At 36.5% G+C, this 26,155-nt stretch overlaps 1 protein-coding gene across 9 annotated transcripts in view; it reads left to right on the top strand.

Moving 5' to 3' along the window:
* cadps2 (Ca++-dependent secretion activator 2) overlaps positions 1-26,155 on the top strand; it is a 189,862-nt gene that overhangs the window by 21,620 nt on the left and 142,087 nt on the right. For all 9 annotated transcript variants that reach the window (XM_049474587.1, XM_007246561.4, XM_007246566.4 and 6 more), the window contains exon 2: positions 14,050-14,163. In XM_049474587.1, the coding sequence (XP_049330544.1) occupies positions 14,050-14,163 (114 nt within the window). The remainder of the gene's footprint in view (positions 1-14,049; positions 14,164-26,155) is intronic.

The raw sequence follows: 26,155 nt of genomic DNA, 5'->3' as shown, positions 1-26,155 counted from the left end.
ATCAGCATCACCAACCTAGTCACCTGCATGACCAGAATGACCATCATGACCAAATCCAACCCAAATCAGCATACACTATGCTGGTCAAGAGTTGATTAACTGGCTAGCTTACTAGCATAGTATATTTTTTCACCTAAGAAACCTGCTTTTTTTTTTTTTTTTTTTTTTAGACCATCTGAAATAATAAAAATAAGTATTTTTCAGCAGGGATGTGTTTCTTTCCTCTGACACTCAGATTTAAGTATTGAGATGTGTAATGTACATAGAGAGGCGCCCACTTTAAGGGTTATTCACGTTGTCACTTGCTATCACATGCTATTTTCATTGTGGCATGTCTGGAGGCACCAGTGCCATTTCTGTCTCTTTATTGTTCCTGCTATTATTATGCTCCATTTAGTGTCTCCATCATCTGCTACTTAATTGTGACACTGGTTATATTTTCTCACATCAATTGGAGCTTTTTATTTTTAGATAGTTCTGTATAACCATGACTTATTACCTAATGTTTTTAACATAGCCGTGTTGCTGTCGTTTTCTATTGTATTCTATTATTGTTTTTTGTGTTTATTCTCTTGTTCCTCTTTCTTCTTTCACTTTCCATTTACATGCATTTTAATGCTACTTTCTCAATTTTATTTCTCTCTCTTTTATTTTGTTAATCACTCACTACCTTCCAGCACTAACACCAGAACACAATGACAGGAAAAGCTGAATAAGCAAAACAAGCGGTACAGTTTCCTTCCTTACTCCCGTGCTGCTGAGATTAGAATAAAAAAAAGACAGTTTCTACATGGATACCATTTTAACTACATGTCAGAGTTTCCAGTTTTAAAGCTCCATGGAACCTATATATATATATATATATATATATATATATATATATATATATATATATATATATATATATATATATATATATATATATTTTTTTTTTTTTTTTTATTATTATTATTATGCTATTCTGCCTCCCCAGTACCCACAATATAAATGTACAATGTATGTCTTTAGGAATATCATCCCAAGTTAAACCTAGCCTTATACTCTTTGAGTCTGAGCAACCTGGCGAGCTAAAGCTAATCTGGAAGCCTGTTGTCTCTCTGCTTAATGGAGGAGTTTAGCACCTGGTTGCTGTAGTGGACAGGAGGTCATAACACAACACCTCAGCTACGAAGATTTATGGCCTGCCGCCCACACACAAACTCCACCCATTCAGTACAGCGAGCAGCCATGAGCCATTACACAGATATCAAAACCTCAATAAACCCTAAAGATCTGTGAATCACACCAGCAGTTCAAATAAAGCTAAAAAATGCAACTTCTCTATCTTCAGGCTGTCTGTGCGGTGCCATGGTAATGCAGATAAGTTTTTGTTCAGCGGAGATAAAGGGCTGTCAATCATGATAATTTGCCCTCTTTTTCTCAAACATGTACTTTTTGGAATGGATTTTTGCTCTGATTTCATATTAGATTTGGTTTCTACATTCTGTGCAAGAACCTATAAGCCTGTGCATCTCTGGTGTCTTTTTTTTTTTTTTAATCTACAATGACATGCCAAAAGTCATGGGACAGTAGAATGTAACTTGATCAAGTCCTACCTCGGTGGATGGCTTGGGTTTGAATGAGGCCAGATAGTGGGTGTCAAATAGATGACATTCAGTACTATTCCATTCCAAGTTGTGCTGACCTCTAACCTTCTCTGATCCACAATGTGAGTAGTAATGATTGTGACTAGCGGCATCTGGCTAGAATTGTCCATACAAAAGGGAAAAGCAGCTCTGGCAGAAATCACATCCACATTCAGTGCAGGAGGCTCCACATATATATTCTGCAGGTCAGAACAGCATTCTTTAGCTTTCATGGGTCATGAAAAAAAATCATGAGACACAATACTAGTTTCTGTCCTATGACTTGTCACTTCGTATTTACATTACATTACATTACATTACATTACATTTGGCAGACGCTTTTGTCCAAAGCGACTTACAATAGTCAAGTACAATGTAAAATAAGTTTCAAGGTATGGGTTTCATTTGGATAGGGATAAAAGGAGGACAAGGGGAGTAATAGGATAGAGGAGTGAAGGAGAGGAAGAAGGAAATGAGGTTAGAAGTAGTTAGTGTGTTAGAGGTGTTAAGAGAGTAAGTGCTCTTTGAAGAGCTCTGTCTTCAGGAGTTTCTTAAAGATAGCGAGAGATTCTCCTGATCTGGTAGTGGAAGGTAGTTTGTTCCACCATTGGGGAACTCTGTATGAGAACAGTCTGGATTGCTTTGTGTGAGTTTTTGGCAAAGCGAGGCGACGTTCACTGTATTTGTATTATTTGTATTTAGTCATACAAATAATAACTAAACAAATAAATATGTTAAAATCAACCTTAACTTTAACACGCTAATAGGCGCAACTTAAAAAAAATAAAATTAAATTTATCATGTGAGAAGATTGACAAATCCTGGTGACGGAATATCTGTTTTATTTAGCTATATAATATAGCAATGCTTCAAGCTGATGAAGGTGAAATATGGAGCTAGCGTTTACTTTCTCTATAAAAACTTTCAGTTGGACTCAGTAACTCAGCACATTAGAATATTCTAGTTTAAAAAGCAACAAAACAACACGGAAATATTATAATACAGTAAAAAATGATGCTGTCTGCCAGATTTAAACCACCAACTACACCATTTTTACTGTCACCTTCCCAAAATACAGTAAGTAACAGCATTTACAAAATATTTTCATGATTTTATCCATGATTTAGTCACAGAAAAAGTGTTCCTAACACTGCTTCTTTTATTCACATTTAAAAGCTTAGTCTAAAGGAGGACAAAATGTAATTAATTAACATTTAATCTTAGAATTTTATTGTAATTTTTTAAATCAATTGACACAGCTAGTTGTAGTGATCTACTGTAAAATTGGCCAATCTTATGCGCATATTTTGGTTTTTGATTTATTTAAAGAGCACAACACTCTAATGAATGAACAGGAATAACTAATTAATTAAAATATTTGCATTAAAGATAAGAAGTTTTGGCATTTTGAAGGTGCAGGGTTTTGTAACCACCGCATCAGTATGATCAGTTTTGTTATTCTGTGCTGTTTTGCTCCTAATGGACTCTTAATGCTTTTGCCTCATGCTGTCGTGTAACAGAGGAAGTCATTGGGCTTGTTAGCACTGCGTGTGGTCTGAGGGTACATTTTCTTTTTCCCATGTTCTTCTCCATTAGCTGTCCACGGTGTGTGTGAATGCTGCTGACGGGAGAGAGTGTGCACTGTGCTGGTATCCGGTCTTCTGTGTGGAGTGGGACGGGTTATTAATACGTGCCAAATTTGGAGAACGTGTGTTTGTTGTAAGGGGTGGGTGTGTGTGTTTGATTACTGGGTGTAATGTGTGTTTTCCCATGACTGGAGAGAACAGTGGCAGCTGTTACTTGGCTGTACTTTGGGAATAATCTTAAGACACATTACAAAGAGAGAACAAGCTTAAATCAGACATTCTGTGTAATTTGTGTTAACCAGTGTACAGTATTTTCTGGAGTAATACCTGCTCACCACAGCAACATACAGTGGGCTGCTGTTACCATAATGTTGAGCACTGAGAGAAAATGTCAGAAAATCTCAGAAGTAAGTGTGTTTTGGCTTGTAAGGACACTTTACAACAGGGGTATTCAGTCTTATTCACAAAGGGCTGATGCAGCTGCAGTTATTTTATTTCATACAGGTAGAGCACACCTGATTGCAATTGCAAAGAAAAACTAAAGTGTTTCTGAATAAAAACTTCAGAAACCAAACTGGCGAATGAGATAGAACACTACTGCTATACACTTTACAATAATTACAAATAAGACTGGCAGTACCATTCAGATTGTGGTGTTAGTTAGTAAAGCTATTTATATGCATGTTAAAAGAACACAGTTAGAAGAACACAAGTTGTGTTGCTGATTCTCTGTGCTCCAGTCACTGTGTGTGGATTAGTTCAGTTTCCACCAAGGACTGTAGGTAAACACTGGCTACATTTACATGCAGCCTAATAATCTGTTAACAATCGGATTAATAGCTAAATCAGAATAGAGCACATCCTCAGTCGGAATAGAGTAGTCCGATTGAGGTCATTCCGAATACAATTCCTATCCGACCGAACGAGGAGGATAATCCTTTAAATAATCAGATACAAAGAAGAAGAATAGCCTTGTAAACACCTGTACCAGATTAGACCCACAATCTGAATGTTTAAATACGTCTCACGCAGGGGGAAACGAGCATTTTCCGCTCATGAGCTGTTACATAATCACCATCAGAAATCTACATTTATAACCTGCTTATTATTAATACTGTAGATTTACAGTAAGATAATACAATTTTGACGCGCATATCATTTATACTTCACAGTATATTGGATCTTGATATAGACAGTCATCTTGCATCTGTAAAAGGTTCATTGTGAGGTCTCCCCACACGGGAGGCTTCTCGCAGCTACCGGCACGCCACCACGGGAAATTCTGCACACTGTATTATCTAACTGTAACACTACAGCATTAATAATCAGCCATGTTGGATCATTCAATTCAAGTTAACTTCTTGAAAAAAAACTATATTTTTAATATTTCAATATATATTGCAAAATTAAATACTATTTCAATGTCAGTTTTTATTTTTACAATCTTAACCTGCATTAGTGAAAAATAGCTTTTTTTTTTTAAATGTTTAGACACTTTGGGTGTGTAACTCTAGTAATAAGCACTGTGCCACTAATATTTTTCACTCTGTGTGTTTCTCTAGAACTGTGTTTTAATTTCAATGATTTTTTTTTCAGTATTAGCAAGAAGTCAGTTATTGTACTACTTTTAAGTAGTATATAGTGTTATATAGTGTTTTATATAGTGTTTTATATAATTACCATTTAACTATGGTGTAGAAGGTTTCTGTATGTTCTGCTTCCTACACACACACACACACACACACACACGATGCACATACTGTGCTGTATGTGAGCCTCAGGTGTGTAGTGAGAAAGAGCTTTTATAGGAGTGTTGCACACAGTTGCCACACTTGCTCTTGCAAACCAATTACCAGGTTTCATCCTGCGTGCATCTGTGTTTTCTTTTTTCTATATCAAACACCTCATTTTCCATACGAAAGTAATTGGTAAACCTTGATAATAAGCCAATTATTTGATATTACAATAATGTAAGGGAGAGAGCTCACCTTTCCTTTGTGTGTGGGTGAATATATGGGTGGAATGCTTGTAATTAGCAGGTTCATTTTTGTAGCAGCTCACACAGTTTCTGTTTAAAATTCTCTCACACCTCCCTGGAATATGTCAGAAGTCATGGGATACAGTAACTAGCAATAGTAGCACACACACACACACACACACACACACTTGTATAAAAAGCACCGCGGATTGCAGCACAACTCCGTTATATCTCTCAGACTTGTGGTCTGATTAGAAACTGAGCCTTGTCACAAGAGGGGGTAAAAGTGCTTCTCCACTTGCCCTGTAAAAATACATATAGAGGCTACTTTTGGGTAGTGTACCTCTTGGTGAGAGATCATTGTCTGCTATTTTCCACAAGAAAGTTATTGCTATTCTTGATTTATTTATTTTTTTGGGCTGCCACCACCCACCCTCTTTGCAGGACTATTCATTGTTTATTAATTTACATATACATACAAATCAGGAAGGGGGCAAACATTTTTTCACACTACTGTATGTGCAGTTTTACCTAATGATTTTGCTATGGTTTATCTTGTGTTGGATTATTTTTCATTATAATATACACACTTGCGTACAAAACGCAACCCCAGTAGCTGCAAAACTTTAATTTAAAGATTAATTAAAGGTGTGCTTTGAGTAGAAGCTGGGTCTTGCCACAAGAGGTCTCCCACTCTGCTGTAAAATGACTTTCTTTCTGGATCTCAAAAGCCCTGTCCAGACGGGATTAGTTACTCAGGCGGCCCTGTGGTAATTTACTCTTTTATGTGGGGTCCTCTGTGATTTTATTCCCATAATTCCCATTTTTACACCATAATTACACTTTGGGCGCGTGTTTTCACGGAGATCCACGTAAACTTTGCCTTTGCTCCAAACTGAAATAAGAGTCTGTGTCTCCTCTCTCTCCTCCAGTGTCTTTGAGTACTTAGACGCCACCATCGTGCTTCGTGTGCAAAACCTGATATCACTTGACAACGCAATGTCATGTAACTGAGACCAAGCCAAAAAACTTACTGGTCCCCCTGTTTTTTCAATTGCAGTCTGAATGCAAGAGTTTTTTTACTGATTAGAAGTGTGAAATATTTTTCACAGACGTCCCCCTGAGAAACTAATCCTGTCCGGATAGGGCTTTAGTGAAAGATTATTATCTGTTACTGTGGTTCACACTGCACGTATCTGTGTTTTTGCTTTTTCAAACACCTCTTTTCCACAAGAAAGCAGTTGGTAAACCTTGATAATAAGCCAATTATTTGGAATTATAGTAATAAGACAAGAAACTCACCTTCTCTTTGAGTGGGTGAGTATATGGAGGAAAGCATGTAATTAGCGAGTTCATTTTGTGCGCAGATCCAGCAGTTGCTGTTTAGATTCCCTCACACCTCTAGTTTTGCATTTTATTGCAGATGGTCCAGTGTTAGCATTATTAGCCTTGCTCACCCTGATATAGAACAACAACGCTGCACTTCATGTGCTGTTGCCTGGCTGGTCCTCAGAACCAGAGGCTTGCCACGCTGTGGGTGATGTTGCCATGACAATACAGAGGACTGTCATGCTCAGGGAGTGGCAAAGCAAAACGGCATCAATGAAGAAAAGGAGTCAAGAGCAGAAGAGCTTTAAAGTGAGACAGACAGGCCAGAGGAGCAGCACTAGAGTGGAGCAATCTGGGAATTATAAATCTGTCTGGACAATGTATTTATTAATGCTCACTGTCTGATATAAACAGACATACAGCTCTGGAAAACATTAAGACCACATCAGTTTGTGAATCAGTTTTTTTCTGATTTAGCTATTTATATGAATATGTTTGAATAAAATGAACTTTGTTGTTTTATTCTATAAACTACAGGCAGGATTTCTCCCAAATTCCAAATTAAAATATTGTCATTTAAAACATTTAATTGCAGAAAATGAAAAATGGTAAAATAACACAAGATGCAAAGGTTTCAGGCCTCAAATAATGCAAGGAAAACAAGTTCATATTCATAAAGTTTACGAGTTCAGAAATCAATATTTGGTGGAATAACCCTGGTTTTAATCAGTTTTCATGCATCTTGGCATGTTCTCCTCCATAAGTCTTACACAATGCTTTTGGATAACTTTATGCCACTCCTGGTGCAAAAGTACAAGCAGTTTAGCTTGGTTTGTTGGCTTGTGATCATCCATCTCTTTTGATTAAATTCCAGAGGTTTTTTAATTTGGTAAAATCAAAGAAACTCATACTTTTTAAGGGGTCTGTATATCTCTATACAATCTTAAATCATCTACAGGGTATTGATGATTATCATAGACAATGGGTTTCGTACATTTCCCTTTGTTTTCAAAAGAACATGCATATAAACTGTCAAGGCAGAACACATTTTTAAAGGAAACCATACAGCAGTTGCAAAAGTTTGTCAAACATTTATGAGAAACATGATTTTATCTTCAAGTTTTTAGTTAAACATATTTGTTATGTGATATAATTTGTTGCTGCATGTGATTGTATTCAGGGTTGTTTATAAGTTGGTGGGCGGTTGGAAGAAACTAAGCACTGCCAACAAGACTTCATTGTTCTTATAGAAATCTCACTTATATTTGTTGCAGATGGTCAGACGGTATACACAACAATGGCCTTCCAACTCCAGCTGTTTTTTTTTCTTTTCAATGTCTTACTGTCCAGAAACTGCAAAACACAGCAATCTGTCTGAATCACTTAGCGCATTCAGATCAGCACTTTTCCACACAACTGAGACGCATCTTTCTTCACTGAGTCAGTAAACACTCCTCAACTCTCCCCTGCCGTCCACTCCACTGAGCAGTTGACACTGAGTGTGAGGGTAAAGTGTGCTTGTATTACGGGGCAGTGGAAGCGTAGAGGTTAGAACAGTAAGTTCCTGAAGGCAGGGTTGTGGGTTCAAAACCCAGGCGTGTCGAGCATCCCCTGTTGGGCCCCTGAGCAGCTGTATTTGTGTTTCTGCTTACTACTGTATGTTTTTACTGTAAGCAAGGGCGTAGGAGTGGGCTTGATATTGGGACACATTTGCCAATATAAACCCAAGCCCACCCTATAGTTTCCTAGAACAACATTTGTGGAAATTACATTTAGTCACAAATAATATATTTTTTTCTGTATTTTGTTAACATCCAAGTAAAGATGATTTTACAACCTAAACATGTTACTCCACGTTACAGTTACTGCTGTTAGAAAAAAATATGCATGCTATGTCTGAATTATATACATATGACAAAAATGATCAGTTATCACCTAATATTTAAAATAATATAACTGATTTGGTTATTATTATAATTATTATTATTATTATTATTATTATTATTATTATTATTATTATGTATTGGCATGTCAATTCTGTTGTATATTTACATTTTCTCCACTCTTTAAAAAAAAAACGTTGGGTCCTGCGCTTTTATTTTTTTCTACTGAGAGCTCTTCTTAAGTTGGTGTCCTTTTATGTAAAAGAATGTAACTTTACGTTTCATAGAGATTTTTATAAACGTCAGGACATGTGGTCTTACTGTGAACTACAAATGAACAGAAGTCACGTTACAGCAGTATTTCTCAACCCTGTTCTTACATATTCTACTGCATATTAACACTGTTCTGCATATTCTAGAGCTTCCTCTGTTTAAAGACACTTAATAAAGTAAGAGGTGGTATAATGTGTCTAATGAACTGCTGCATATACATGATTAATTTAGGCTTCATAGAGGGCTAAAGGATTTTAACAGGTAAACTCAGTAAAGGACTGTTTATTAGCTGATCAGCTGGATCAAGTGGAAAACACAATTTTTGGGCAGCGATCAGGGTTAAACTGCTTTAAACTACAAACATAAAGTACTGTACTACATTCTGACTATCCACTACATCTGGTTTCTAGCTAACTAGTTAGCTAAATGAATTTTCATTCATTATTGCTCACAGTAAGTCCTGTAATCCTAAATTAATAAACACAGTTTGAAAATGAAATAGTGATTAGCTGATCAGGTACAGGGCAAGTTGAACATTATATATATAGTTTTTGTTTTTTTGTTTTTTAACCCTGACTCTCTATCTAACTAATTCCAAAGTTAAGCTAACTCACTCACACAGCTGCAGTTTATTAATCACAGTGGTTTTGATCTGTGTGCTGATTCAAAAAATGTGTATTTTTAACCAGCTATCAGAAACATATCATCACAGTTGACGTGGTTAGCCTACCGTGACCTTTCTTTTAGAAAAATCACAGTATATCCAGATCTGTTTTAAAATCAGCTGAAGCTGCTGCGTGTCCCAACCCCGCTGCTAAATCTCACAGCGAGGGAGGGGCTTACCGTCACCAGCACACTGCCTCTCCTCCGCGCGCCGCAAAACCAGCAAGCTGATTGACTGTTTCTACTGAGAGGCGGGACTTAATACCTGAACCGGCTACGTGATTGGTCCGGTCTGTCTCCTCATTAATAGTACAGCTGATCTGAGCGAAACGATATCATTTTTGGAAGGGACAAATCCACCTGTTTCTAATATAACATCCCCCCCGGTTCCTACGCCAATGTCTGTAAGCATAGGTTAGGTGTTAGTTGTTTCACATGTCTGTATGTGTATTTTGTATTTTAAATAAGATGAGAAACACAGAGGCATCAGTGAAAGTGAGAGAAAAATGCAGACTGAGGCAGTAGTAGTAGTATTGCAGGATTTTACAAAAGTATAACTATTATAATGGTTATACATTCCTCACAAGTGTTTTACCTGCCCACTTCACTGAAGTTACATAGTGCAGTTAGCAGTGAGCCAAACCTGAAGTAGTAGTATGATATAATATGCAGATAGAAGTGGGACCGATCCGATACAATATCGGTATGGGGGCCGATATTGACATAATCAGCATATCGCATATGGGGTGACCCCGACTGATGCACTTACCGAGCCATATTCCAGTCCGCAGCTTGAGCTGAACAATAAACCCGCCGTAACGTTAACATGAAACGCATCACTGATCCGGATTCCAGTTCCAGTTTACCCTGAAGCCCCAGCAGCTTCAGTCTGCAGCTGACTGAGTAAACTTTAGCTGTTTGTCTACAAAAAAAAAAGTCAATTTGTCTGCAGAGTTTTCACTTTGGAAACGCTGAACAGCAGATCGGCTACATGTAATATTTGTAAAGTCAGCATCCGAGGGGTAAACAGATTAACACCAGCTGTCTGTTAGCCTAGCAAGCACTGAACAGACATCAGCTGCATTTTGGTGTTGTAAAGGTATTAACTACAGACTGGAGTAAACTATAGTCATAATCCATATATGCTATAAAACCACAAGATCTACAAACACTAACCAGCACAAACACACCCATCATTAACAACGTTGTTAAAAAAGGCGATTAATTTAGTTCAGAAATACACTTAGCCTCACCAGTTAGCCTTTAACCATCTACATTAACATCTGCAAGCTGGTAGCCTAGCTAGCATCGGGCCAACAGCTGCATTCTGGCGTTGTGTATGTAATAAGTAACTATCTCAAATGAGCTATAGCCATAATCCACATCAAATATCAAACCACAGATCCTACCCACTCCAACCAGCACTAAGAAATCAATCCGTTATTAAAAAACAAAGATTAATTCAGTTCGGAAATACAGTTAGCGTTGCCAGTTAGCCGTTAGCCATTAGCTAACTAGAGCCCTGTATTTAATATTTAAAATATTTAATATTTAATTTTTTTTTATATTTAATAAAAATTAAAATATTTAATTTGAAAGAAAACTAGTGTGTGTTTGTATATAAAGTGTGTCAAATAAATGACTTTGGAACTCACTTAAATTAAATGCACTTGTGTATCCTCTTTAATGGGCTGTGTGGTCTGTTTCAGCCTCATTATGTAACCTTAATAATAAAACTAATAATAAACTAAAAGATAGCCATTTTATCGGTATTGGGAGTTTTATATCAGTTTTATATTAGAATTGGATCGGAGCTGAAAAAAATGGATCGTCTCATCACTATATACAGACACTGTTCTCATTATTACAGGTCAGTAGATCATTGCAATGATTTTAAAGCTGTTAATTACATTATTACATTATTACATAATGCTGCTTTAAGGTTAACTGGGGTCAAATTGTACTCTGTGTTAAGGCTCATTCTGATGAGGAGGCTAAGAGACTGTGACCCATCCGGTATAAATAATTAACACCATTTGCCAGCCCAGCTGCAGTACAACCATCAGTTAAATAGAATTAAATAATAAAGAATAATGTCATTTCAATAACTGACTTTTTGCAATACTGACAGCAGCTGACTGAAATGTAAACTAGAAGATATCTCTCCTGAATCACTCTTATAAGACACATCTGGCAGGATGGTGGATGTTTAGTTGAACTTTGAAGAAAAAAAATACAGCAGGACACAGAAGTGGGGAATATAATTCACTTGGAAGTTTTTTCTCAGTAGAGGAAGAAGGGAGACTGATTCTTACAGAAAGGCAGAGCGCTGAAGCTCAGCAGCATGAGAAGTGTGAGACACCAAGGCCATGCGAGTGAATGGCAGACGTGAGAAAAGTGAATGCTGCGCTGTTGCTGGCTGCTGATGTCACATCCCTGCGCTCGATTGCACCTCTTAATGACTGTCGCTGCCTGTAGGCTGCATTAGTGCTGCTCCAGCAAAGGCTTTCACTTTCCCCTTCTTAGAAACAAGACAGTGGCAAAAGCTATTCTGGAGAAAATGCTACCAAGCTTCTGTTTATGCTAATATAGATTTGGTGGTAAGTACAAGGTAGCATTAAATGATTAAAGCAGGGATATAATTAAAAGTGTGAGCTGGTGTGTTTGTGTGGAAGTAAAGCGATATTGGCCAGTGCCACTGTCTGGTAGAGTTGATGCATTGATCTTCATAAAATCTATAGAAAGACCATGCGATAGAATCTGCATGGATTTGTATTATAGAATTGAATGTGTGTCTTTTACATTGCCTCCGTTTCTGCTCGTCCTGGTCTTGGTTTTGTTTTAGTCATTAGTCATTTCTCAATACAGAGTTTGCAGGTTGAAGACTGGACTAGTGTGCTTGTCAGTACAGGGTTGACAAGTTCCACACATGGGCACAAACTCTCGAGGACAGGAGGACACTGTACGGTCATTCTGCAGATGGAACTTCTGCATAATTGATGAGGTCACCATCATCCCGTGGCAGAAAAAGCCTTGATCGTGGAAGCTAGATGAATGAGAACACACAGAAATACAAGTAGTGGGAAAAAAATCACAGCCAAAAAAATAAATATATATTATATATACATATATATAAAATATACAGCTCTGAAAAAAATAGTTTTTTAATTTTATTTTACCAAATTAAAAAAACTCTGAAATATAATCAAGAGGAAGATAGATAATAACCAGCCATCAAACCAAACTGAACTGCTTGAATTTTTGCACCAGGAGTGGCATAAAGTTATCCAAAAGCAGTGTGTAATAGAACATGCCCAGAGGCATAAAAACTGTAATTAAAAACCAGGGTTATTCCACCAAATATTGATTTCTGAACTCTTAAAACTTTGAATATGAACTTGTTTCCTTTGCATTATTTAAGGTCCGAAAGTAAAATAATAAAACAAAGGTTTACTTTTTATTCAGTGAGAACAGTGGGAAATTGTGCAACCAAGTCCAAACAACTCCTACAACTTAATTTTATCACACAACAGCAGTACTTATGGGTTTGAGCATTCTTATAATCCAATTCTGCTGAAATTTATTATGGAATATCGGACTTTCCACACAAGTCAACTCCATATTCATCCCTGATAACACTGGAGGAGTAAGAACACATCCGGATATTTGCACTCCTTGTCTAGCTGCAAACCTTTGTGCGTAATGTCAGGTTGTTTTTTTGTTCTCATAGCCTTGCATATTGACCCCTTGATGGTTAATGTTGTTATTGCTGTTATTGCTTTATGTTTCATTAGCCAATTATTTCTTTAATTTGCCATTTACTGTGAACCTTTTTTTTTTCGTATAAATAATTGTTTGCTGTTTATGTGCATTCACTAAATATTCTGCACTTTTAGTTTTATGTTACATTACTATTATATACAAAATATCAGCTTTATTATTGGTCACAAAATATATAAAAGTTTGTGGGTTTTTTGGTTCAACTGAAATGTTCTACTAAAGTTTTAGTAGTTAAATTAATATTTTGTTGTAATTTTGAATAATTTTAAAAGATACTGTAATATTTTGACATTTTATATAATATTACATTTGCTATCATCAGTCCTACACTGAAGTATGGTAATATTGTATATCTTTGTTATATTACCTTTCTCAGTTGTAATTCATTTATTATACAGTTCTGTCTTGGGTTCTTACCACACACTGCTCCACCAGCTGCCTCTGCTAACACTGACAGAAAAAACTACTCCCACCTTCACATTTCTTCACACTACTATAATCAGCACATAGTACACATTTGTCTGTTTAATGATTAATAAACTTAGTAAGAATGGTTTGGTGGGTTTGTTTGTGTTGGCTTTGTAAATGTAGATCCTTTACACTGTGTCAAACTTGAACAGCTGAAAACCTGAAGCACATGTCCATTTAACCCAGCTTTCGTTATAAACACAATGTCTCCAAGGCTAAAGATAGATTTGATTGTATATGCAGTTTTTTTATGAGAAATATTCTGGATTAGCATTAGCATAGTCAATTACTGGAGAAATTTTATTATCTTCTGTATCACTGGGCACTGGGAGTTACTATAACAATCAGGAAGCCCCACAGGGATGCCAACACTTTCCAACCAATGTGTCCTCTTATTAACATTCTGGCACGTTCCTGCATTTTTGCTAATGTTTTTTCCTCCTGTTTTTTTTTTCTTCTTTCAGCTCAACAAGCAGCAGTTGCAGGCAGTGAAGGAGCGCTTTCAGGCATTTTTGAGAGGAGATACGCAGATTGTGGCTGATGAGGCTTTCTGCAATGCAGTGCGCAGTTACTACGAGGCAAGACTTTCTTATTTATAAACACCTGTTTTCTGCTGGAAATACATCCTTAATTATCATCTGCTTGTAAATGCTCAGCCATGGCTGTGATTACTTGTTGTCCACAATTCCAGTTCCCAATCCATTTTCTTTGTTTCAATTAGTGCTGGGTGATATGGGAAAATCATATATCACAATATGGATTTTGTTAATATCATGATAACGATATATATCACGATATACAACATTTGAGTATGTTTTCAGTTATTCTTCGAAAAATAAGACAAAATAATATCATTGCTTACTTTTTTTCCAACTTTATTTCGAAGTAACATTAAACCAAACTTTCACAAATGACAATTGCTACCTTTTATTGCAGCAATATATATGTATCAAATGAAAACCGATGAGGTAGATCGAGTAGCAATTATTTATAAAAAAAATAATTATACAGGTATTTAAATTGAGTTATCAAAATAAACTCAATTAACATTTTTAAAGTGTCTGTCAAATAACGTAAATCAGCGTCATGTCGCAAAACCACATTATGTAACTTTTTTGCTTTAATAAATTAAGTTAAATTATTTTCAACAAGGATTTCTTGTAAGTATCAAAACCATAAGGAATTAATCAATAAAAAGGGCATAAACATTTGCATTATGTTGTACATCTGAGCTTCTGAACAGCAGAGATGTTGCCAGTTCATCCTACCAAGCCGGTGACATCTATTTGTTTATAAACTCCTCAGCGCTGTGTTCACTTACATAAAGCCTCTATTAAGCCCAGAATTGTCTTTTTTTATAAACTAACCATACATTATACAGTATTTCTAATAATCAGCGCTTCACAGAGCTGTCGTTTTGTTATTAAGATACATTACTGTTAATCTCACTGATTTGTTATGAGTTATATTAACCTTTTTCGGCTCCAGTGCTAACGTGTCTTTGGCTGATACAGTGCAGCCTAAAAGCGTGCTGTTGTGGGAGGCAAGAGAGAATACACGCTGTCCAGCCTAAAATGCTCCATTATTATTGTTCTTTTTCCTCGTAAGTTGTCGATCTTTTCCCTCGCCGCTTCAAAATACCCTCTTCTCAACTAAAACCTCCGCTGCCTGCTCCTTCTTCCTGTGCGCGGGTGACGTAACGCTAAGTGCGTTGTCACATTAAAAGCGAGAATTACCGCGCGCTGAGTTTTTTAATTAGATAAACAATTACTCGAGGCACAGAAAATTACTCGATCAAATTTTTAAATCGAGTAACTCGAATTACTCGAGTAATCGTTTCACCCCTAGTGACCACGCCAATATATATTTGCATGAATAATTGATGACATTACTGTAGAAACGATGGGGAAGATAGAAGGTAAGTAGCACGATAGACACTTTTCTATCGTTTTTATGTGTACACGTGAAAATTGGGAAATCCACTTATTACTAGTCTCGTGGTCATTATCATGTTGCTGTTGTTTTAAACAAGTGTATATTTAGTTCCCAGTTCAGCACACATCAACTCTCTTTTGCTATACTTTTGATATCTGGTAATTATTAGCTATGTTTCCATTAAATGATTAACTGATAGATTGTGTAGGAACAGTTAGCTACCATCAGACAGTAATTGTACATTTAAGTGCACTTCATGGTGACTGTTTTCTTAATAGACCGTAACCTAATAAAAAGTATTTAGCACAACATCCCTGCTAAAAAAATCCAGCTGAATACCAGCTTCTGATGTTATTTAACTTCAGATGGGCACAGTTGGTGGTTTAAAAGTTCATAGGTCATCCAGGGAAAGTTGTCTATTAGGTATTTATTTCCTATATTATCAAGTTTATATGAAGTCATATGTATTTTTGATATGCTGAGGATAGCTGCTAACCTACTGAGAAGAGAAGTAAGAAGGCAACTGGGAGAGTGTGGGTTCAAACCTCAATACTGCTGGTGTACGTCTGGCTGTGCCCCAGGCTCTGCCTCAGGCATCACCACTCTGCTGCCAATCTGACCATAGTTATGCAGCTCAACAACCAGTGACCAAACATGACCAAAACCTGCCTATGTCCTAAAATTCAAGATGAAGGCCAATAAAAACATATCAATAGATTTTTAGACAAGTTGTTTCTTGTGATGAGCCCACAAACACCCTGAACTGAATCAGGTCTTGTTTCTTCACATCATTATAAAGTCCTTGAAGAGCTACTTTACAAAAATACAGTCTTGTCTGTGGCTTGATGTTTTTTCCCTATTGTATCTTTTTTACTCTTTCACTCTGGCAAGGACTCAGCGTACCTGGCAAGCAAATCCACTCTCCTCTTCACTCCTCTCCTCTAAAGTTCTCATCCTCATGTTAAACACAGTTTCCTGTAATTAGATTCCTAACACTGCATCTTCACTGGTAAATTTGATAGAATATACAACCCCAATTTCATAAAAGTAGGAAGGCTGTGTAAAATGTAAATAAATGTAAATTAAAACACAATGCATTGATATGCAAATCTAGTATACCCACAGTTTATTCACATTGGAACATGGAGCACATATACCACAAGACTGAGGCCCAATCCCATTTCACCCCTTGGCCACACCACTTTCCCCTACCCCTTCTTTTCAAGTGTAACCTTTCCCATTTGAACAGAGTTATAAGGGGAAGGGGTGAAATCCACCCCCTAGTAATTGGGATAACTCTTCAAGCACTCGATAAGTCATCAGGAGCACTAAAGTTCAGTAACCAAGCTGCTGCTGGTTAGCTAGTTAACTTTTGAGCATTGAATGTCTTCAGAAAGGGAGGGATGGTCGAGAAATTAATTAATTTTGTTCCTTAATCCTTCTGTAATGTGGAAATGTGTAATTAGCTTTTATTTTATTTTTCAGTTTTGCCTTAAATGGTGCAGCCCCTGCTGTCTGTTGCACCATTTAAGGTGGAACAGGAAAGTTAGCTAGCTAGCTACTGAGACAAACTAGTAGCTATCTTTTTTTTTTTGTGCTTGTTATGAAAAAATTGGCCATAAAACATTGAAACTTCACATTAAACTCTGGTAATATAGTGCTAATCGTCACTTTTAACAAAAAGAAGAAAATACTTACATTTGTGGGTTTCTTTGGTCGCTTGTTCCGCCATCTTACCAGTGATTCTCATACCCTTTTGTTTGAAGTGTGCATTTACTTGTGGTTTAATTGGTCATAGATATTTTTTAGAAGGATACAGAGGCTTTTTTTGTTTGAGGTTCATCTAATGCTGTTTCTGTTCCAGTTCACTTACTCACTTGCATGGCTGAGGCAGACTGTGTTTTCCTGCTGTTCTGTTTCATACCTGGCAACCTAGGGTGAGGAAATAGGACTGGGAATTGGAATTGGAAAGTGGGTAAGAGCAGAGGCTACAACACAAACAGATTTCCGCTCTGTAATGCACAGTTAAAAGGAAAACATACTGACTGAAGCCCTGCTGTCTAGAGGTGCTAGTGCATTAATTTTAGTGTAGTCTGATAACACATCTGATAACACATCCTGTTCATTTTATGATTTAGTACAGAAAATAAAATGCATGTTGTTCATTTAAGGTAAAACATGACATTACTTTAGTGAATTCTGTCGCATCCTTTCCCTATTTTAACCCTAGCAAACAGATAAAATGTAAAGGATCTGCTGTTTCTGGGCAGGTGCTCAAATACCATTCCCTTGTTTGCTCTTCTTATAAGTATCTGGTAAAGGAAATCAATAGGCTGTAATCGTATGTGTGGGATGCTAAACAAGAGCACTCCTGTATGCAGGCTTTCCCCCATCTCTCTCTCTCTCTCTCTCTTTCTGTTCTCTTTCATTCTTTTTCCTTTCTTCTCTCAACCTCTGCTGACGTCTGATCAGAACATACACAGTATATCACATAAAAAGCTTGCCACATCAGATCATATTAATCTTTTTAGGATTACGGGTAGGAGAATGGGTAGGAGCCCATTGAAGTTTTTGCTGGTAGTCATTCATTTGGATATGAGTTGGGTGATCAAAGTCGCTCTCATTGTTATGCAGCGGATATCATACATATATCAAAGCATTCCATCGACTTTCGTTTTCCTAAAGCCAAAAAACATGAGGTGCAGAACTGAGGCACCAGAGACGTGTGTCCTGCTGTAGACATTACGGTCATAACTTTGAAATATAGAGTTCACTTTGTTACACTGGTTTCCCTTGGGTGTGTAAACAGACTGTTGAGTTGGACAAGCCCTCTTACAGTGCACGTGTGCGCCTGTCTTTTTCCTTTACAAAATATAGGAATAGAACAGGCCAGAGTTCAGCAACAACCAGTAAAATGTATTCAGACAATTATTGTTTTGGTTTAATGCACACAATTTCACAATAAACTGACACAATTTTGAAGATATACATTAGAAATAGGAATTACGATATTATCACAATTTGTTGCCCAAAATAGGGATGATATCACAATACTGTAATTCTGCAATACTTAATATATTGCAAGACAGTTCTCTAGCATACACAAAAAGGTGCCACCTGTTGCTGTCATCACCGATAATGGCATAGACTTATATTCTCCTGAGACGTAGACTTTCTTGCAAAAAAACATGTGGTGTGGTAAAAATTATCCCTGCTATTTGGAATCAGAAGGACCCAATTAATCCATAAACTAAATTTGACTAAAACTAGTTTCAAAATAAAATTGGATTAGAGTTTTTATCTGGCCCATGTTTCTGTCTGAACTGGCTGTAGAAACTTTTGACTGGGATTCCCCTCATCTTGATTTGAATCAATTACATTTAATGTTGTAATGTGCTGGATGAATACCACTGGATGGTAGGGGCAGTGTCTCCATATGAGCCCGAACAGTTACTGTTTCAGAAAAATTAAGCATCATGCTGTAGAGAAGCAGAAATGTAAATGTCCTCATATGCATCTCATATGCATATGAAGATGTTTAATACACCTGTAATAATCACAACTTTACCAGTTTTTACCTGATTCTCACACAGTTTGGTTTGTTACAAAAGGCAGAGATGTAGTAATAATACAGGATGCGCAGGCGGCGTAGGATCATCACATGATCCGTCATTTTCTTAGAAATATGCTTGTTTGAACAAAAATGTTTATTGTTTAGTAAATGCGACTGTCACAACAAAACCCAAAATTAACAAATTAACTTTCACTTTGCACAAATTTACATTAACAACTACACCATGACATGATTGCTTAATTCAAATTATACTACAGTTAGTTTCAACCCTGCAATGTGATTGGCTGAAAGGCGTTCTATGAGTGCCGTTATCAGACGGTAAAGCACTGTAACCGAAGCTCTCCATGTATTACTCCATCACAAACAGGTAACCTAGCAACGATGCAGCACTTACAAGCCAAACAGTGCAGCTACAAACAGAGCAGCAATGGAAATATTTTAACTTGCAGAGTGTTTATAATCAAACAGATCGTATCCATTTTCTCATCCTCTTTAACTTAAACTCTTTCAAAACAGCGATAATGGAACTATGGTGTAATCGCAAAAATTGTGCCGTAGATCAGCAGAACAGTACCAATATTACACGTTATAGTACAAACCTCGAGTGTACTATTGCTTGTAAATGTCTGTATGGGTGTCAACAAGTACAAATATAATGGAAAATATTATATAATATGTAATTTGATTGAACACAAACTTTTTTTCCCCTCATTGTGTGCAGTGATGACCTTTGAATACTGCAGAGTAACAATTCTGTATTACAGCACAATTCCTGTGATTTTTGTTGAAATGGTACAGAAGGGCTCTTCCTCTTGTTTTGGCTGCTGACCGCTGTAATAGGCCAAGGTCCTGCTGCAACTAGAAATGAGCAGGAAATGGAAAACCTGGGAGTATAAGAATCTAACCTTGCACAGGAATGACCTAAGAATGCATGTTTCATAAATATTCTGCTGCAGGTTGATGTTTTTCAAGGGTAATGTGTATTTTTCTCTTGTTTTTCTTAAATTATAATGTAATATTCTTAGCCATTTATCATCCATGTAGATCTGTACTCAGGTAGTGTTCATTATGTAGTCTCAATGCAGTGCAAATAAGTGAAATGGTATTCCTGTCACCAGAAGCCTGCTGCACCTTTCATTATAAAACAGCATTTTGGTTGAGTTACTTGTTAATTAATTTATAGTGAAATGTGGTAATTCATTTTCTCTCTACATATTCATGACAGGGATCTAGTGAGTACATGATTGCGTAAATGCTGATTAATTTCTGACTAATTAACATTTTGGTGATGGTTGTCACATAAATTTCACACAGTGACAGAAATGTTTTTTATCCCCTTTTAACACAGTTATGCAAGGGTGGCTAATTTCATGAGTCTTCTGCTTCCCTGATCTTCATCACTCCAACATCTTTCTGCACAAAGATTCTCCATCCACTTATTATGCTTTCATGTTGTTGCGTGAAGTGTGTTATAATAATGCATTTAATACCTAAATACGCTGTAAAAAACATACGAATGGTCAGTTTTAAAATGTTAGGAGAGAAGCCATTAATGTAGTTTTGAATTGGACACAGTGCCTGACGGAACAATAAAAAACAGGATAACATAATACTGTTCCAGTTTTTACAGATGGTAATGCATATTGATTTTTTGGAGACCAGAGACTGTAGGAAACCGGCTGCAGTATTATGTGTAGCTCCGCCCATTTCTAGAGGTCCTTTGCTGCAACAGACAGTCTGTGTAGAACCTTTCAGCTCATTACATGAAGTAATAGTGCAGCTATACCATAATAGCAAATAGTTGAGTTTTCAGGCAACTAGTTAATTAATTATAGTATTATTATTGATCATGTGTTTTTTTTTTTTTTTTTTGCTGCTGGTGTCCTTAACATTCATTCTTTCAGTCTGATGTTAGCATAAAATGGCCTTTGTGATCCAATTTGTTTGTAGCCAGCCTTCTGGCATTAATGTAGTGGGACTTGGTAGTATTTGTACTTTGTCTCAGTCAAGATTGCAGTCAGATTTATTTTCTGGTCAGAGTACAAATACAGTTTTAGACATTTATTTTTTTTATTTTTTATTATTACCGGTGTGTGCTGACTCTCCTGACCTTTAGGCTGCACGGTAAACTCAATGAAGGCAGCCTGAGATGCTTGGTCTGGGGGGAAAAATCGGTCTAACAAATATGTAGGATAGTTCAGTTTCACCTATAGCCTCTACTGCACAGACTCTGGTTTAGGGGTGGGCAATATGGCCCTAAAATAATATCATGATATTTCATGGTATTTTCGCGATAGCGATACTCTTGGCGATATGACAAAACGCTGAATTAAAAAATTATTTCAAAAATACACTACTGCAACAAAATAAAAATAAAATATTGCATACAATATAATATGGTACATCCCTAACTAAGATTTTTTTAATCAGAATTATAACAGACGTTAATGATCCCAAATGTCATGATACTAATAATGCACTCCAAATATCTTCATATATCCAGATAGAATCTGTCTCTATTAGATATATAATGGACAATAAGAACAGTGTGAATGTTTCTTTTGCTAAAAACAGCAAAAAAATACTACCATGATGTGATAATTAAGGGGTGGGTGATATGGCACGATATTTCAGGGTATAATAAGTGTTGGTGATATTATTGCTAACAAAACAATATGGCACTTTCCTACTCTGGTTGCAAATTTAAAGTGTCAAATGAATGCAAGAAAAATCAGCAAATGAATCAATTCACACTATCATGCTGCTATAGCAAACTTGCACTCTGGACTTCAAGTTGCTGCCACCTGCCTGTTTTCCCTATTTTTTGTGTATTTATCTTGATGTCTATTTTGTTCTACTCTATTTTATTGTGTTCTTTTTTTATTTTATTTTATTTTATCTATATTTATCTGTCTAACAATTGCTCCTGGGTGTAAACTGGATTGTGAGATCACAATTTCGTTCCACCTCATGTACCACATGTGATGCGAATGACAACAAAATCTCTTTGAATCCTTGAATCCTTGAAATCCTTGTAAATGTTTGGCTCCATTTTTATAGTATAGAAGGGAATGGGAAACAAGGTAAATGCTAGATAGAATCGTTATTGGAGGTCAGGACTAAGTAGGCAGTTTTTTCATGTGTAGGTCTTGTGGCTTGACAATATCTGACAAGGTATATGAGGGTGTGTCCTGTTAAAATAAGTGTACATAGAGCCATGCAATAGACAAGCCATATTTGTTTCCAAAGAAAAAAATCCTTTCAGTACATGCGTGAGTGTAATTAACATGTTTTTAATGTGCAGAATGAAACAATGCCTGTTTATATTGAGAAACATAGATTTAGGAATATAAGGAAGATGTAATGATTCCTAATCAATTCAAGGCTCTTACACTCAACCTTTCATGTTTTCAAACATGTTTCTATAGGAATCCAAAGTGATTCTTCTTTAAAATCATTCAAGAAAGTCTTTCCTGCATATTTATTACACACCTGGGGGAAATTACAGCATGGAGGAAGCATTAAAGTAAAGGGTCACTTTAACATAGAAATCCCTCTAAGAAGACTGCGATGATTGATAGTGGACATGACAGTAGTTCATGACCATCTGAAGAGAAGGTAGATTGCAGAATGAATAGCACAGTCATTTGCAGGAAATATATACAGGAAACCCCAGCCTTTACAGGTTCATCTTTATTTAAAATATTGATTATATTCAAGGTCATGTACACAGTTTTTCATGTATATGCGTGAAAATACTTCTAGGCTGCCTGTAGTGTAATTTTTTGTTTGATTTGTGGGCTGGAGAATAGAGCTGTATGAAAAAAAATGCCTATGGCCTAGAAAAAGGAACAGACACATAAAATAAATTGTCAAAAAAATGTCAAATTAATGCAAAAATCTGCAAATGAATCAAGAATCATAATAGTTTGAATATTTTATAGCAGCCCTATATCATTAAATCTGTTCAAACATGCATGTTAATGATAAGGGAATTCTTTTGTTCACTCAAGGCTTGCATGAATCAAAATGTCTATATAAACATGAATGTACCAGTGTCAATACTTTTACTGCAAGATACAAATTATTGATAGGCCTCAAGAAAAGATTGAGGCTATAGTTTTCTAAAAAGAATACGAAACGATTGTGAAGTATTTGTTCAAAGTTATATGAACAGATATATTCATCAGATATAGAATGAGGAATAAAAGGAACCGTCTTAACAGAAGCATGGAGGCCTCAGCGGTTGTTACAACTAGCTGTTTTTTTTTTTTTTTTAAACAAGGAATCATTTTTACTGCTCAGTTTTATCTGCTTTAAGTGCTCACAAAACTCCTCAATACCCACCGGGTGCCTCTTCAAATTCAGCTGAAGAGTTTTTCAGGGCCAAATGTTCTTGTCAGGCACCACACATAACTACACTGAGCATGATTTTGCTTATTGAATACACGACTGAAAGAATGGCTAAAAGTAATTGAATAGGGTGAAATTACAGGCTTTGCAGAGTATCGGGAATTTGACTACCAGAATCTTTAAATGCCAAACATTTGCCATTTAAAAAATGACAGTTCTATGTTAAACTCTATGTTAAAAGAATGTTAAACTCTGTTTTTGTCCGTATAGCTGAATATTAAAAAAAGTTCAGTACACACCTTGGAACTGACCGTGAAACTTAAAAACACTGTCTTTTAATTGAAAACCAGTTGTGCTATGGCCCACATTTATATTACAATATATTTCCTAATTTTGGTTGATTCAGTATAATTTCGATGTTGATATGAACAGTGTAAAAGCTACTGCCTGTGATGTACATTATCACACACTGACACTGCCAAGCTATTGAAGCCAACAGTGTTCTGCTGTTTTTGCTTGACTTAAATGCAGTGAACTGATGGCAGCATCCTAAAATGAACATCAGTCAGTAACAGATGCTGTTAATACTGTATATCACTAATAACCCTAGGTCATTTTTATATAGTTTGGTGCACCTTTGTTTTCCTAAAGTGATGAAGAATTTATAGGAAATAGTCACACATGCCAGAGGTTACTTTCAAGAGATTTTAGGCTACTCAAATGTCCAAGTGACCTTCTGCTAAAATCCATTTTTTTGGTCTTTGTGAAATACTATAGGTCTCTCTGAGTTGTATATGATGCTGCACATTAAACTCTTCCTCAACTTCCAGTGTCTGCAGTAGCTAGTAAACGAAAATATTCAGAAAAACAAGTTGATTAGAAAAAGCATTGTGTCTTTGTCAATTTATGAATTAGTATTAGTGGCCTTGCCATCCTTGGCTTGCAGGCAGACCACACCTTGCCGTCCACAGGCAGAGCTGAAGCCACGCAGCCAGGTCTGTCTTGTCAGACAGGAGCTAACAGTGCTAGGAACAACATGGCAGTTCGTTCTTGTGTTCTTTGTGCAAATAACTCATCAGTGTTATATACTTTGCTCAGTAATTCAGAGATAAGGAACAAATTATTAAATTTGTCTATGAAACGAACACCAGCGAAGTAGAATTGAGCTAGGTAGGTGTATTTTTAAAACGGTTATGTTTATACTAGCTAATAGTAAAAATCCACTTTCTGCACCTGGACTACCTCTGTGTTTACATAGGTTTACATAGGATCTCCAGTGGATTTGGCGTTTTACAGAGACTCTAAGACTAGGTCAGTGTCTGAACTACACTTAGCAGGGCATAACAAATGTTGTGAAGTAACATATGACATTGCAAAGACTGTTATAAGTGTAAAAATGTCTATTTTAAAACGTTTTTAACTGGTGTTGCTCTCTCTGCCTCGCAGTGCTGTTGGCCAATCAGAGGCAATATGTTTGCATGTATGAATATTCATGAGTAAGAAACGAGATCCAGCCAAGACACTTAAACCTAGAAGAACCTTACACAATAGGACAATAATCAACAATATAGAATAGTTTCTCCAGGTATTGTTTGGGTTTGAGAGCACAACATGAGTGAGACAGTGAGTCATAATTATGCTTTAATCTCAAACCCAGTGTCCTTGCAGTTTATAGAACTTTCAGAAGAAACTGCACTTCAAAACTTTTCCATGCACTACTTCAAAAACTTTTTGCTAAAGCTTTTGAAATGGTGCTCATGACTGAAACATCCTTGAAAATCTATGGCTGTCTCTTTAACATGCTGTGCTGCAAGATGCCCCAGGAATACCACAGAACTAGAAGTGTTGGTGTATATGTTGTGTTGGCTCCATGTTTAAGAGCTTAGAAGCTCACAGGCAAGACAATGACAACAGTGTGAGCGGCGCTTTAGTTTCTGTAGCCGATGGCAAGCTACATGAACAGTATTCAAACCATACATCTTATGATCATAGTGGCAGTGCTTAGCCTGCTGGACCCCCCCCCCCCCCATACATCTGATTTTATACTTCTGTAAACTAAACTTGCCTTATGTACCTCCTAATTATCTAAACTCACCTTCAAGGCTGTGAATCTTGTTTTTTTTCAGGGAGTGAAGAGTCAGTATCTTAGTCATTAGTCAGTGACCTCTTAATGAGTTGTGCCTCATTGCATAAAACAACTTGGATTACTGACTTAAAGTGGCTGGACACCGAACATATTGTGACACCCCCATACAAATTTAAATTATTATTCTTAAAAATAAAATAATCAAGAACTCCAAGCTCTGTTCAGATATTCTGCATGCAAGAAGCGTCATTGGTTAAGAAAACATTCCTGTACTTTACTGTGTTTTTCATCTCTAGAGTCCCACTGCATCCCTGGACATGCTCTGGTTTTAGATTTGCAGTCTGTGAGATCATAGAGAATTGCTCTATAACACAAGCAGCAGAAAGCCCATAGCAGTTGCAGTCTTGTACCCACTAAGGACAAAGAAGCCCTTAGAATAATGAATGTGATATTACTTTAACTACTGTAACTTTACGTAATGATTAATTAGACCATTTCTCATGTATATATTCAAGTTTTAAATTGCTCGCCATAAAACCCCATTTACATCACAATCTAAAGGTCTTAAGGGAACACTTAAATGTCTTAGTGTGTAATTCAGATAACTTAAAGTGTGCTGTTT

The sequence above is a fragment of the Astyanax mexicanus genome, chromosome 2 (assembly GCF_023375975.1).
Source record: "Astyanax mexicanus isolate ESR-SI-001 chromosome 2, AstMex3_surface, whole genome shotgun sequence".
NCBI lineage: Eukaryota > Metazoa > Chordata > Actinopteri > Characiformes > Acestrorhamphidae > Astyanax > Astyanax mexicanus.
The sequence above is the reverse complement of the archived record's forward strand: the minus strand, read 5'-3'. Positions and strand labels throughout refer to the sequence as shown.